The 16,072-nt window shown below is 37.2% G+C and overlaps 1 protein-coding gene across 1 annotated transcript; it reads left to right on the forward strand.

The window, feature by feature from the left end:
• Window positions 1-4,022: 4,022 nt before the first annotated feature.
• LOC108424922 (arylamine N-acetyltransferase, pineal gland isozyme NAT-10-like) lies at window positions 4,023-15,058 on the forward strand. Its single transcript, XM_017693255.2, has 2 exons — window positions 4,023-4,124; window positions 12,863-15,058. The coding sequence occupies exon 2, from the start codon at window positions 12,870-12,872 to the stop codon at window positions 13,722-13,724; it is 855 nt and encodes a 284-aa protein (XP_017548744.1). The 5' UTR covers window positions 4,023-4,124; window positions 12,863-12,869; the 3' UTR covers window positions 13,725-15,058.
• The last annotated feature ends 1,014 nt before the right edge of the window (window positions 15,059-16,072 follow it).

Genomic DNA, 16,072 nt, shown 5'->3' on the forward strand with positions numbered 1-16,072 from the left:
GGACCAATGCCAAAATGGAAAAAAGTGTTTTTTTTTTTCTGTTAGTCAAAACGAGTTAAGAAGAGTTCAACGTTCTAAGCTAAACTTACAATAGCAAACACATTACATAGATTGGCTACATTAGGACTACATTAAGATAGATAGATAGACATGTTACAGGTCCCACAGAGGTGAGGTACCCATGAACATGAACCTGTATAAAACAGGGAAAATGCAGACAGGAGACATTTTTGTGTTTCATGCAGGCAGGCTGGCTTCTTTTGCTAAGGATTGCATGTAATTATTTTCATTAGCTATTTTTTGGTCATTGTTACCATCAAAAATAACTTCTTTTAGTAAATACATCAGTAACCAGTATTTTCCCGTAGATCTATCAGAACACTGTCTGATTAAATTAACAGCTTATGGTTACTTGTATAATATGAATTAGTAATCCATCAAATATCAGCACGTCTACAATTGCTTTTCTTTTAGTTCACTTAAAGTTGCTTCTCTTTGTTAAGTATTGAAATAAAATCTCTACCTGTACATGTGTATGCCACAGCCCGTTATGTCATGCAAAAGTACATCAGTTTCATAACAAAAAGAACTAGAAAACGCATAATGTGAAGTGCCAAGTAACATTCAGTGAAAGTGCAGTAAAAATAGTAGGTACATAAATAACTTTGTCACTTAACTCAGCTGGCTCCAGAGCACATCCTTACCATAGCTACGCATTCATGTAACCAAACATAACTCAACATTTGGAGTTTGTAAATATCAATAAACCACACTTCCTAACAAAATGCATGCATAAAGTCTCAAAAAACATCCAAGTCCAGCACAGTAATAAGGAGCCAAAATAACAACAGAAAATACAGTGAGCTTGGGCATAGTTGCTTAAGTTAGCTCAACCATTTATGATGACTTCAGCAGAGTTTCTACACCTAAAAGTCTGTAAAAGGTGGAAAAGCAACACATCTCACCTTTTTCTCCTTCGTCTCTCTCTATAAACGAACAGCTGAGAGCTGATCAGTGTTTATGATCTTCGCAGCAAAGGCTTGTTCTGCCGTTTGTTTGCTGATGATGCACGTGACGCAGGTTCGTTCACATTAATGACTGATTTGAATCACTTATCTAAACAAGTGTGAACCAATCAGAGAGATCGGATTGGAGCAATAAATCAGATTTTTTGCTTTTTTGTTTTCAAACTGACCAACACGAAACTGAACATCAGACCAAACAGCCTCAGAAAAACCTGAAAATGTTATACTGGCATTTATATCGAGAATGCACAATAGTTTTCAAAGTTATTCGAACCTGTATATGCTCAATCAGGCTTGCATTTTCTCTGATACCTTTTATCTGAGGCTGTTTGGTCTGATGGCGTTCGGTCTGATGTTCAGTTTCACCAGATCTGACACCTGACGATGGTTTTTCTTAAGATTCAAAGTCTTTTAGCTTGAGGAATGATGCCGTTCTGACGCAGAGGTCTGAGCATGTCCTGAAATGTACCCCGTAGCGCCACCTAGTGTTAAACATATATTTGCATGTTGGTCAGTTTGAAAACGAAAATGAAAAGTGGATCTCCAGCAGGTGGCGCCGATGATTGTTTGTGTTTGGCTTTTCATTCTGACTAAACTGTGTAGTGCTATGGGACGCCAGGAGCAAATTTAAGAAACACTGGCCAAAGACCTTACTATTATTAATTACCTAATTAATGTTAATTCTTTTATTTCGCTCTATATTCCCTCAACCCCTTTATACATTATACTCAACACATTAAGAAAACCTCTAAAGAGAATTCCTAATGTTGTGTTTGACTTGGCTCATAAGAGGAAAGTTGAAACTTGGAATTGTGCCATTTTCAGCTTTTGCGCATTCGAGTTACAAAGAGGAGAAAAACATGGATGCCTATACTTAGCCAGCCAGCTGATGTTAGGGATATGACTGATAACTTCTCAGAATGGTAAACTTTATGGTCAGTGTTATAGTTTAACCTACCGTAGTGTCTGGATGTTGACTGAACTGAAGCAAATATCACTTACAATTAAAGTATTGATTTGTTTTAATGCTGACTGTGTGAGCAAAAGCTGATTTAGCATCATATGCTGAGCTCAGAGTCAATAACACCATCACAACTTTCTGAGTAGGAACTCCCAGTTAATGGGGCTTTTATTTTTCCTAGTCCGAAGTGAGAAATTCTGAGTTTCAAGAGAATTTCAAGCTTCAAGAGAAGGCAGCATAAATTCAGGGTTTGGGTCATGGGGTCCACCAAAGCTCATACAAAGGACATGAGGAGCGTGTTTTTGAGCAATAGGGCAGTGGACCTCACCTAGACTGGCCTCCATAAGCTATTTAACTAGCACAGCGAACTTCGTAATATAAACCATGTTTTTCAGAATTCACCCATGGCCATCACAAATATTAACCAATTATTTTACATAAAACATATTTAAAAACATAAAAATATACATTATTTATATTCATTAGACGTAACTCGATTTGGATAAATCCCAAACTGATGTAATTGAATTGTATAAGACCTGAAAGACTTTTCCACTGAATTTTATTAGCAGGCAGTGCAGTAGTAACAGGAAACACATCATCAACCAGGAACTTGCTTCAGCTGGCGTGGTGGACATGAAATGGCTCTTTTTATTTTTACAATCTCCTGCCATCCTTTGTTATACAGTGCAGCTGCAATGAAATAGTGATTCGCATTAACTTAATTTGTGTTTTTAATGTTTTTGACCAAATATTAATGTTTCATTTTGCTTATGTTGAGAGATACTCTAGACAACACCAGCGAACTAGCATCCTCGCTAGGTCTCATGTCATGTTAACAGGTATAAAAGGTAGATTAAATAAACAAGGGGAGTGATTTATTGTGAAGTGTAGTATATAAAGACATATCCATTAATATTCAAATCAACAGTTCATGGTTTTTGTAACTGTAGGTGACCTTGACACATGAGCATGGCATGAAGTGACTGACAGCTTTAGCTGGCTGACAATTAGCATGAGAGTTGCACCTCAGTAGGAATGTTGCGTGTCATGACATTTGCTTTAATTATTCAGTTGCGAGTGATTAGAAATTCAGGGAAGCAGGGAATTTGATCACAGCTGAAATATATAAAGTTTATTTCTTTCACATTAGACTTTAAAGTGTACATGTGTCTTGTAATGAGCCTCAGCAAATTGTTTAATACAGTTTGGACTACAATAAATGTTTGTGAATTTAACGTCATTTAATACATTTACCCAGCCTAAGTAATTGTGCTGTGATACAGAAGGTACTATTAACTCTTTAGAAATACATAAATTTATGTTAAAGAATTGCATAAATTCTACAAGCACTTCTAATTTAAATATAATGAACATAAAAATCTCCATTGAACATGATGGAGAAACAAATTATAATACCATTTTTACATTGGATTTCTGTATTTAAATTGAAGGTAAAATTGACATTAAAAAGTTTAAACTTTTGGGCTTAAATATTTTTTTAAGGTACATTAGGTGAAAGCTTTGTCTGGTTTAAGTGTTTTGATTTTTTTTGCTACATGTGTAGCTCTTAGCTGACTAAGTACCAAGTAAGTAGTGTGAAGTAAAAAACTTAAAAAAGGACTTATAAAAAAGACAGAAAAATGCACTGCTTAGAGCCCAGTTTAAACTTAGCTAATGTAGTAAATAGTAAAGTTTCAAAATATTAAGAAACAGGCATCATTTCCAGGCAAGTTCTGCTCTTAAAGTCTATTCATGTTAACTCAATCAATCACTGCACTAAGGGGTTACTAAGGCTAATAATTTAGTTCTACGCTAGTGTTGCTCATCTGTTGCAGTGTTGTTAAAATTGTTCAAATCAAAAACATTTTATCCATGTAAATCCTGCATGTCAGTTAATGTGTTCTCATTCTTTTTATCTGATACATGATAACAACATAAAAAACTAACATCCAATCAGCTCCATGAAAATGTATTGTGACATAATTTATCATAATAGGGATGAGTATGATCACTAACCCTTAGATCCAAAGGTTGATTTCTTTTAGCCAACCATTCACACTTCCCTGCTTGCCTTCATTCTGCTGACTTCCTACACCTTAGCCAGGACGACCACTCTCCCTGACTTCCATTCCAAGGTAGGTTGTGTGACACCACCAACATGCGTGAAAATTCAAAGCCAATTTTTTGTAATGTAATTGTGAAAATGAGCAGCATGAATGGATCTTATAGTTAGCTTTACAGAAATGTAGTGAAAGTGACATTGGATAGTCTACAGCAAAACTTATATTTGGTCATTTAGGCCATTTGTCTTTTAATAGCATTTATTTCTCGGATGACATTAAGGCCAGCTGACCAGGCAGAATGCTGACCACCACTTTGGGAAGTTTTGCGTAGATTGTCATGGCAGTACTACTTTTCATCAGTGGTGGACAAAGTACACAAATCATATAATTGAGTTAAAGTAGAGATACCCAGGGTAAAATGTTACTCCAGTAAAAGTAGAAGTCCTCCCTTTAGACCTCCACTTGAGTAAAAGTACAAAAGTATTCACCTTCAAATGTAAAGTATCAAAAGTAAAAATACTAATAGATTAATTATGAAGACGAACATATACAGCTTCATGTTAACACCACGTGGAGTTGACCATTTTCTGAAGACTGCTGAGTTCTTCCAGGTAAGTTTTGAATCTTTGTTCATCCAGAAATCCATCTGTTCCCTTCAGACACCCACTGGCTTCAGAGCTCTGGTTGGTTGGACATAATGTAAGGTCATATTTAACCCTCAAGAAGATGTAGACCTCTATGATATGAGGGACAGTGAGATAGAGACTGTACTGAAGGAAAAGTTTAATGTGACATTGGGTAGTAAACTGATTCCTAAAAACTATCACGCATTCTGCTAGTCCTCAGAGGGAGAAGAAATACACTCCCCAGAATCCTCTGGGGAATCTATTGGCAGAGCTACTTCCCTCAAACCTGGAATCAGACTCTAACTCCAATAGCCAGACTTCCCAGCGAAGTCACGTAACTCCTGACCAGTTCTTATACTCCTGTCAGTACTCACATTCACCCGAATACTAATGTGTTTCAGCTGTGTCAATGTCATATGGCTATAAGCCCAGGCTTTACCCGGTATTAGTTCCGAGGCTTTGCTTTCCCTGTGAAACTACTGAGCATTTATTACTGGTGTGTATCGTGTTTTTGACCTTCTGCTTGTTTTTTCTCTGACTCTGTTTTTTGGATTTGCCCTTTTGTACTTCTGCCTGGTTTCTTGTATTCATGTTTTTGACCTCTCGCCTATTTCCTGGACTTCGTTTGGATTTGCTCTTGTCTGCTATGCTCACCGTCATTACTTTACTGTGCTTATTGGAACTGACTCTTGCCTGCTTCCTGACTACGCTGTACTTCCCTGATTCTACTAGTAAAACCTCACTTGTGTTTGCAATCCACAAGTGTCTGCTTTCGGGGTACACGTTACAAAAACAATAAAGATGTGTAAATAAATTGAAGAAATTAACCATAATGACTACATTTATTGTACATTATTGTGCAGCATCAATTAATAACATTTAAACTGTACTTTTCATTTTTGTTTTGTTTCAGCAAAAGGCTTTGACTATAATACAAAGATAGTATCTTAAAGTCCTCCTCCAGTGAAAATTAAGTTTGTAAACTTGAAGGAGTTGAAGGAGAAAGTGTGAACATTCATATGTCACCAAAGGATCTTAAAAGCAAAAACAAAAACAAGTAAAAGTTTATTTATTATATCATTATATTGTATTATTCAAGCCAAACTTCCAAAGAAACTCAGGTCTGCAGTAGCCTTTTCCCAGATAACTGTTTTGTAAATTTAACACAAAAACAATAAACTAGATGCTCTACCTTGGAGAAACAGTATGAGCCTAATGGTAAGCTTATTGTTCTTGTGTTTTATCTGTTGACTGTACACAACAAATACACAAAGCTGAAGTCCACTGCACCTTAATTTGGTGCAGCATTTACAGTAATATTCGAATAAGAAGGCCTGAGGCACCAGAATGTAATTGCTGCAATATTTGAAGTGGAACAGGAAATTTGAACATGAAGCTGGTGAATAAGAAGATGATTTCAGCCTTGTAACAAATCTACAATGTGCTAGATAATGTTAGACAATGTTCAGACCTACAGTTGTGTTCAAAATTTTATTTGTTTGTTTTATATTGTTCATTTATTTGTTATCTTGTTTACAATTAGATCAATCAGGACTTGTATAATAGACAAATGCAACTTAAATTACAAAAATATTTTTTGTAATATACCAACAAATGTCCTTTTTGTGATTTCCTCATTGACAAAATTATTCAACCTCTTAAAGATTACCACTCTCAAGAACAGAGGTTTCAATCAGGTGTTTTCAATCAGGCATTGAAAGCACCTGTAGATGTGAGCAGAACCATAACGAGCAGCAATTAAGCAGATTTAAAAGGACTGAGATACTCAGCTCCTTCTAGACAGTTATTGGTGTCTTTGCAACATGGTGAAGTCCAGGGAATGGTCAAAGAAGTCAAGAAAGGAGGTAATTTCTCTTCATAAGCAAGGACATGGATATAAAAAGATAGAAAAGACATTAAACATTTCAAGAGACACAAGTGGAAGCATAATTTGCAAGTTTAAAGCTAAAGGCACAGTAGAAACACTACCTGGGCATGGCAGAAAGAGAATGCTGTTGGCGACTGCTGTCCGTTACCTGAAACGAAAGGTGGAGAAAAATCCTCGGCTGACAGCTGAGGAACTGCAACAGGACCTGTCAGAGGGAGGTACTCAGGTTTCGGCCCAGACAATAAGGCACACACTGCGAGATGAAAGCCTCTGTGCCAGAACTCCCAGGCGCACCCCGCTGCTGACCAAAAGCACAAGAAGAGTCGACTCCAGTTCACCAAAAGCCATGCGGACAAACCACAAACATTTTGGGATACTGTTCTCTGGAGCGACGAGACAAAATTGGAACTCTTTGGGCCTATGGCTCAATGATATGTTGGAGGAGGAAGAACGAGGCCTATATTGAAAAAAAAAAACACCTTGCCTACTGTGAAGCATGGCGGTGGTTCACTCGTGCTCTGGGGCTGTTTTGCTGCTTCAGGTACAGGGAATCTCCACCGTGTGGAAGGTACCATGAATTCAGTTAACTACCACGAGATCTTGGGTGGAAATGTCATGCAATCAGTGACATTGGACCTTCCAACAGGACAACGATCCCAAGCATACCTCCAATTCTACCATGGCTTGGTTGCAGAAGAAGGGCTGGAAGATTTTGGAGTGGCCATTGCAATCGCCTGACTTAAATCCCATAGAAAATCTCTGGTGGGACTTGAAGACCTGCAATTGCCCCATGGGATCAATAAAGGAATCTGAATCTGAAGAAGGAAGTTGCAGCACACAAGCCCAAGAATGTCAATGAACTGAAGGCCTTTGCCCATGAGGGATGGGCTAAGATACCTGTTGATTGCTGCAAGAAACTTGTGTCAAGCTATGTTTCACGTTTGAAGGACGTTATTAATGCCAAAGGGAGTTGGTCTAAGTACTCATGATGTATGCGACTAAGGGGTTGAATAATTTTGTCAATGAGGAAATCACAAAAAGGACATTTGTTGGTATATTACAAAAAATGTTGTAATTTAAGTTGCAATTGTCTATTATACAAGTCCTTATTTGATCTGATTGCGAACAAGATAAAAAATAAATGTCAAACTTGCTAAAACACTTTACTGCAGTGGGGGTTAAATAATTTTGAACACAACTGTACAAAGTACATGATGATTCATGTCAAATGCTGACAGGTCACTTTATACTGCCACTTTATACACTTCAGGATGTTGAATACAGTTAGGGCAAACGTTACTCAAAAAGTTTGTCAGACAGCTAAGCTTGCAGAGTTAGATAATGGCTATTACGATAATTCTGCCATAAAAAAAATCACAACTTTGGGGGTCGTCCTCATATGTTGCTAGTATAGCGTTAGCAAGATAAGGTAAGCTAATTACAGTACTAATTACATTTGGGAAATGGAGCCAATTTCTGGCAGAAAGCCTTGAAGGTTAACTTCTATTAGCATGTTCAAACATCTGTGCATACTGTATAAAGGCAAAGCTGAGGAATTACATCTAAGCAACTTTTAAGATATTAGGGATATTTTTTTTCATGAAAAGGTGGTTGGATCATAGTTTAAAAAGGAAGGAGGATAGAGAGTGATTTCTCTCTAGCAGCGTTTTTAATTTTCGAGCCTCACTGTCTCGTTGTTGATATCGCTATCTCTCACACAACAGACAGAAAAGATCACAATCACAAGACAGAAAAGATATTTGTGACAATAAACAAAGAAGACTAATTTTCCTAAAGTGCTTTACACTCTTACACTGCTAGAATCCTCACCAGGCTGTTGGAGAAGTGATTTAGCCAGCTGGTCAATGAGAGTTCTATTGAAACGCTCGACCATGCCATCACACTGAGGATGATATGGGCTTGTTCGGGTTTTCTGAACACCAAGCAATTTACACAGATGACTGATCAGACTCCGGTCAGACTCGAATTGACAGCCTTGATCAGTGTGTAAGGTTTCTGGAATGCCACGTTCCCGAATGTAGTTTTCAAAAAGACACTTGGCTACTGTCGTAGAGCGCTGATCTGGAACAGCATAAAGATTTACATACTTGGAAAAATAATCGTGAACAACAAGTATGTATCTGTTGCCAATGGCTTGAGATAGGAAGTTCAAGTATGACAGCAGCAACCTTTTGAAATGGTGCAGTAGCAACACTTGTTTTCATAGGTGCTGATGAGGTGTAGGACAGCATCTAGCATCACATAGAGCACATCTCTTACACCATTTGCGGATGAGACGTGACATAAATGGCCAGAAGCAAATCTGTTGTGCACTGTTGAAATCAGTACTGTGACAATTGCTATGTTGTGGTGTATTGACAGGACTTGACTGAGTAACAGGGTCAGACTCTCCTACAGTCACAAACTGCCTGGGTGATGTTTGCCCCTCAACTGTAGCTAATGGGAGTTTCCCTGCTGGGTGGAGTAGAAGCGCACATTTTTCTCAGGAGACTGGAAATCATGTGATTTCCCAAACCAATCACAAGACATAACAAATAAACAAAGAATACTAATTTTCCTAAAGTGTTTTACACTCTTATACTGCTAGAATTATACATCCAAACATGAAAGTAGAAAATATTAAAAACTACTAAACTATTCAGTCCATCAGCCCAAATTCAACTCCTACAAAAATATGTTCTTGGGGGTTTCATCGATGCCTGGAGAGGATCATTAAGATGGATAAAAACTTGATTATCTTTTTTTTTTACTTTCACATCGGCATCTTCAAACCCAGAAAACACACAATATGTCATAATGTTGTCTAATAACATTGCTACAACATGTCACAACCTCATTATTCAGTAACGTTGCTGTACGGAGCTATGACAGCATGACATAGTTGTTGGCAGCTTAGCAAAATTCCATGGAGTTCTATGCACAACATAATGGAACTTATGAGGATTCTAGGACATTGTGACAACATATTCACAATAGTAGAGCATCTATAGGAGACAAATGCATGGAAATGAATTAATTGATCTTATAATATTCATTCAGCAATTTCAAAATGAGGAATAATAGATAAATCATCTCCATTTCTTGCAGTATAGAAAGTTGCATCAAAAAAATTCAAAGTGTGCATTTGGGGTCCCATTCCTGTCTTTTGCCATCTTAAAAAAGATGTTTCTTTAAGGGTTCTTTGATAAAGATGCTTAAATGGTTATTTGCATAATGAAATGGTTCTTCAGGTTGATGGAGAAAGTGTTATATATGGTTCTATAAAGAAACTTTTCAGAAATGTTTCTATATATCACCAAAGATTATTCTTTTTTTCTATTGTTACAAGCTTGACATCTTAACTATAGAAGAACTCTTTTTTCTTAGCTGCAGTCACTGAAAACCTGCTTGTGGGTGGCCTCCGCCCTTTTGCAGTCATGTTTCTGTTATAACAGGAGGAAATAGCCAGGTTCTTCTTAAACCAACTACAGTGCTTGCACGATACTTTGTAGGCATTGGCAGTCTTTTTATCTAAACAGCTGCCTTCAATCATAGTGGGGACTTTGGTCCTTTTTCCAGAATGCCAGCCAGAATGTGTTTGTCTTGTGTTTGGCTTAATATTTGACTTGTTATTTAAATCATGTGTTTATTCTGCCTTGATCCAGAGGGACTGTTTTGATCATAGTTCATAGTTCACAGTTGAACTAGATGAAGGTGGACTTGTGTACCTGCTGTTTTGGCATTGATAGCACCCTTGATTATACCTTTGCCAGCTGGTGTCAAGCTCATATACTCAAAGAGGTTCAGTGTTGGCTAACATTGAACGAGGTGTCGTTTATCATCTGGGATCTATGAGCTACCAGTTTATATATTTATCCCGGGATAAACTGGCAAAATAAGAGAATTACTGTTGATATGTGCTTTTCTCTGTATGTTGGAACCGAGCTGCAGGCCAGACATCAATAGTATGAGCACTGAAATAATAGAAGAGAAACTGGTAAAAAAAAAGTCTCATGCCTCAATTTAATAATCCAATCAGAGTCAAATGAAGATTTACTGATTTCTGCTCAGTGAATGTGCACTCCTCCAAACACGGTTCAGTGAGGGAAATGTGAATTTGAGGGGCAGCTGAACATGATGGTTTGCCTTCTTTTGGATATAATACACAAAAATAGATGTCTGAATGGTTTGAATCTTTGTGTTTGTCATGTTTGGCCAATTTTACAGCCCTAATCACAAGACAGATGAGCAGCATGTGTTACGTGAAGACTAGCTCAAGCTAAGAGAAACCTGTCTGCAGCATGGTCATCATATCAGCTGTGTGGAGTCAGTAATGCAGCTAATTTCATATCAGGTTAAATAGCCTAGTTTTAGTTGAGTTGTGAGTGCTTTAATATGCCATATCTGCTGTACTGTGTACATTTTATACTGGAAATGTTGTTACTTTTAGGTTATGTGTTAGGGTCTACATTGCAACTTGTTTTTTGCTATGTCACTGAAGTATAGGCTACATTAAATGTTGAAACTTTTGCCCAATGTTGTGTTTTAAATTTCAAATTTAAATTTTATTTTAAATATTTGAAAGATGTTGACCACTCTAAAATGCTAATTAAAAAGAAATTAAAAAAATTAAAAAGAAGCCGCACTATTGCATAACTGAGTCATGTTGTGGGCTATTTGTTTCGTCCTTTGGGGGAGTAGAATATTTTTATCATGGTTTGGGCATCATGTTATTTAGATATATGGGTTAAGCTAAGTGCATCCAGGCAAACTGTTAACAGTGTAGCTGTTTAACAGAGGGGAAAAAGACTGTATCGGATTGGTGTCAGTATCAGCAGATACTCAAGGCTATGGTTTTGTAATTAGTTTAGTATCTTATGAATATTTGGGTTTTATGTTAAATGATAATGCACAACTGATAAGGATAAAGAATTTCATTTTAGTAACAGCTGTTGCTTTACTGAACAGGCACAAAAACTATTTGAAGCTACATTCTTATCAACAAATAAGCCCAGGTACAATTTATTTGCTGTCATTATCAGTGGGACGTTCTGACATTATGGTCTGAATATGGCAAGGCAGCTTGTAGTTACAGTGCTCTATCTGCATGCAATTATCTGCAAAAAAAAAAAAAAATCTAATTGGAGTTTGTCCCCCTGACAAGTTCTATTGTATTCTCCTTTGGTTTGCCTTCTTGGCGAGGGCTCATCTGCAAAATAAATCTCTGTATCAGTATGATTACCCTAGTTACATTAATCAATAAATTATACAATCAGCTGCATAACAGCAATAATACACTGTATGGTATGTTGTGTTATGGTCATAGGTATGAATCTACATCTACAGGGCATAACAATATTATAAATCTAAATGTAGTTATACTTAGTTGACCTAACTCTAAGCAAATCTATGTCAGGGGCCCAAAGGTTAACTCCCTATTTTACCTAAACTGTCACTCCTCCCAGGTCACATATATTGTATAAGTTTCTAAAATGTGTATCTGGGTTTTTTTAGGCATGTTGTTTTTTTAAATGCTGGTTGTTTAGCTGGATTTCACATGTTGTTTTTCCTGAATTGGTTGTACTAAAACTGAAAACTAGATCGCCTGCAGTCTGATTACTATGTCCTGTTTGTTTAATAGAACAAACTTTCACTTCATTTTTTGTAATCTGTGTTGAACTTCAAAAGAGTTTGATGGGGAATTCCATAGATTTTTTGTAAATTTCTCCATAATAAAATTGTTAAGATGTAAACACGAGCATTCAATGTGGTTTGATGTAAAATGTGCCATTCTAGAAAAATATGTAGAATATAGAATTGTTCACTATGGTGTTGATAGCATTTAAGGAATCTTAGCTACACAGAAAACTATTACATGAAATAGTTCCAAACATGATAGCTGAGAGTTTGTTTTATGATAGTTTTGAAATAAGATTTTGCTGAAAAAATGATTTTTTTATTAAGTAAACCATGGTGGAGGAGTAAATGCGGTATTTTAACACTGAAGACACATCAGTTAGTTTTCAATAACAGATAAATTAGTAACATTTGCCCTGTAAACATGGCAACCTTTGGTTCTCATCATCATCACTGTAAAAGAATTACAGAGCTACTAAGTTTCCCTATAATGCATCATTTCAGATCAAAATACTTAAAACTAAGTTTACATTTAAATGGTTATCTCATGCAGAAATTGTGCTAAACTGTGGAATCATACTTTCACATTTCATGATGCTACAACGCAATGCAGCTGGATACTGTATAGCAAAAAAAAAAAAATGTGTTTGTTCTTGCAGTGGCATAATGGACCTGAAGGAATATTTTAAAAGGATTGGCTTCACTGGTCTGTACGACAAAGCTGACCTGCCCACTCTGTGCACCATACACAAGCTGCATGTGATGACTGTTCCTTTCGAGAACCTCAGTATCCACTGTGGAGAGAGGAACACTGTGGACTTGAAAGTCATCTATAAGAAGATTGTGCTAGATCATCGTGGAGGTTGGTGCTGTGAGAACAACCTGCTCTTCTCCTGGGTGCTGAGAGAGATGGGCTACAAATTTACCATGCTGGGCTCTAAGGTCTTCAACAAGGTCACAAACGAGTTCAGCCTCATGGATACGCATCTCATTAACCTGGTTGAGATCGATAGTAAGCCTTATATTGCTGATGTGAGTTTTGGGTTGACATACCAAATCTGGGAACCATTAGAACTGATCGCAGGTAAAGACCAACCTCAGGCCCCAGGGGTGTTCCGTCTACTGAATGATGGTGAGAGGTGGACCCTGGAGAAGACAGGGAGGAAGCCGCTGATCCAGAATGAGGCCTTTGCCAAGTGCAGTCTCGTTAACAAGCTCCTGACAAAAACCACATACAGCTTCTTTTTAACGCCACGTGATATTGACCATTTTCTGGAGGCCTCTGAGTACCTGCAGACAAGTCCTGAGTCTTTGTTCACCCAGAAATCCATCTGTTCCCTTCAGACACCCACTGGTTTCAGAACTCTGATTGGTTGTATCTACAGTGAGGTCACATTTAACCCTCAAAAAGATGTAGACCTCTATGATATGAGGAAAATACCAGACAGTGAGATAGAGACTGTACTGAAGGAAAAGTTTAATATTACATTAGGTAGTAAACTGACACCTGTAAACAATTAAGACGTGCGAAATGAACTACAAAGCTAACTTAATAATCTAACTTAATAAATAATAATAAATAATCAAATTATAGCAATTGTTACAATGCCGTAAATACCAAGATAAGTAAATACCATTCACTAAATTGCAGTGCAACACCAATTCAACATCACAATGACTGAGCCATATAAGAAAAAAAACTAAATATTGTTATATTTCAGCTATGAGTTGAGTATTTGAGATTCATATACTGTCATTTTAATTAAAAGGCAAGGCAAGGTATCTATCAAAACCCACCACCGACTGACCATAAAAGACGAAGAAGACTTAGCCAGTGGTTACCCCGGTGCAGATGGATTTTCTCTAGAGTAGCTCTAAAGGTGGAGTTTGAGAACATGAGAAGGACCAGAATGACAACCACTGCAGACTAGACAGACAGAAGCCTCTGGAAATAATAAACTGACTAAAGAGTCTGACTCTAGAACCACTCAGAAACATTCACAGCTGTGCCACACCTCTTTCTGTGGAGACAATCTTCTAGAACCCAACTGAGCAGCACACACACACTCTCCTCCAGCAGCTGCAGAGGAGAAGTCTGGGACACGAATAAAAGGAGCTAAGTGGCTTCTGCACCTGATCTACACAACCTGCACACCTCAAAGATGTTCACAGCACTCAAAGCATCAGAGGAAGGTGAGCGCCCCCATTGACTGATAGTCTGAAGAGTGTGAGAAAGTACCATCAGAAGAAAGGACTCCAGTATTTTATCTTTGTCTTTGTGCTATTTGCTCATTTTTCTTTTCAAAAAAGTTGTATGAACCAACAAAAAAAAAAAATATTATGATTACTTTATTATGATTATTAAACCTTTTAGTGGACAGACTTTCTTTGAGAACTATAACCTAAATATAAATAAATATAAATTTGAATAAAATTGCGATTTCCCATTTTGGAATTCAGAACATCATTAAAACTGAGATTCGGTTGGCAAGTTTCTTTTATTGTGTGCCAGAAAAACATACTGCTAATTGAAATTGTACACTTTCCAATAAAAGCAGCAATCACTTATTACAAATCTTATTAATGTATCAGCACTGGAGAACAGCCACTGATCACCAGTCCTCGTGAAGCTGGGTGGTGTAATGACAGAAGAATCACACATGGTACAATTTTAAGTATATTGTCCACACATGTGACATGTTCTTTATACCCTTATCTGACCTTGTATTGATATCAGGTTTATGTACTAGCAGTAAAAAAAGAACAACTGCAATGTGTTTCTGTCATCAATCAGTAAACTGCTTGTTGTACAACATATCCTAAAATAAAATAAAGTACAGTGCTGTGAAAAAGTATTTGCCCCTTCCCAATTTCTTCTATTTGTGGCATATTTCTCACAATGAAATGTTTTGGATTATCAAACTACTTTTAATATCAGATGAAGAAAATACAGTAAACACAAAATGCTGTTTTTAAAAGATGATTTCAATTATCAAAGGAAAAATGCTGTTCAGTGCTACCTGGCCCTTTGTGAAAAAGTAAGTGCCCCCTTAGCTACTAAATCAACCAGTTAACCAAATTCAATTGACTACTGGATTCAGTCTCACTAGCTACACCCAGGCATGCTTACTGCCAGACCTGTTGAATCTAAACATCTCAGAGACTGTTTAGTGATGTGAAGCAGCTAGAAGGTCTTAAAAATCAGCACATGATACCACATTCTAGAGATTGAAATAACAGCTGCCTTCAGTCGTAGTGGGAACTTTAGTCCTTTTTCGAGGATTACCAGATAGTTTGTGTTTGTCTTGTGTTTGGCATAATGTTTGTCTTTTTATTTAAGTCATGTGTTTAATCTACCTTGATCCAAAGGTAATCTTTTTTTGAACTGTTTGATCATAGTGTATAGTTCACAGAGTGAACTAGATAAAGGTGGACATGTGCCATGCCATGTGTACCCGCTGTACCACGTGTACACAGCTGTATTGCTGTGGACAGTGTACTTGACTGCACCTTTGCCAGCTTGCTAGATTGCTACACTGGTTGGAGTTTGGCTCATACACTCAGTGATTTAGTGGAGGCTAACACTGATGGAAGTATCTTTATCATTTGTGATCTGCGAACTACCTGGTGACTAGGTCCCTTACTACATATCCAGATCTTAAAGTTCCACTGTATGGTACGCGCTAAGTTTTAAAATTCAGATGCTGAAGCAGAGTATGGGCACATTCACCCCCAGTAAGTGGATTTGAGAAAATTATCACTCGTTCAACCACAGTACAGGAAGGTGTCACTTCTTTTTACATGATTATACATGCAATATATGGAACATGGAACTGTTCCATTAATGTTAGTAAGAAAATGTGTTATTT

The sequence above is a fragment of the Pygocentrus nattereri genome, chromosome 25, assembly GCF_015220715.1.
Source record: "Pygocentrus nattereri isolate fPygNat1 chromosome 25, fPygNat1.pri, whole genome shotgun sequence".
NCBI classification, from domain to species: Eukaryota; Metazoa; Chordata; class Actinopteri; order Characiformes; family Serrasalmidae; genus Pygocentrus; species Pygocentrus nattereri.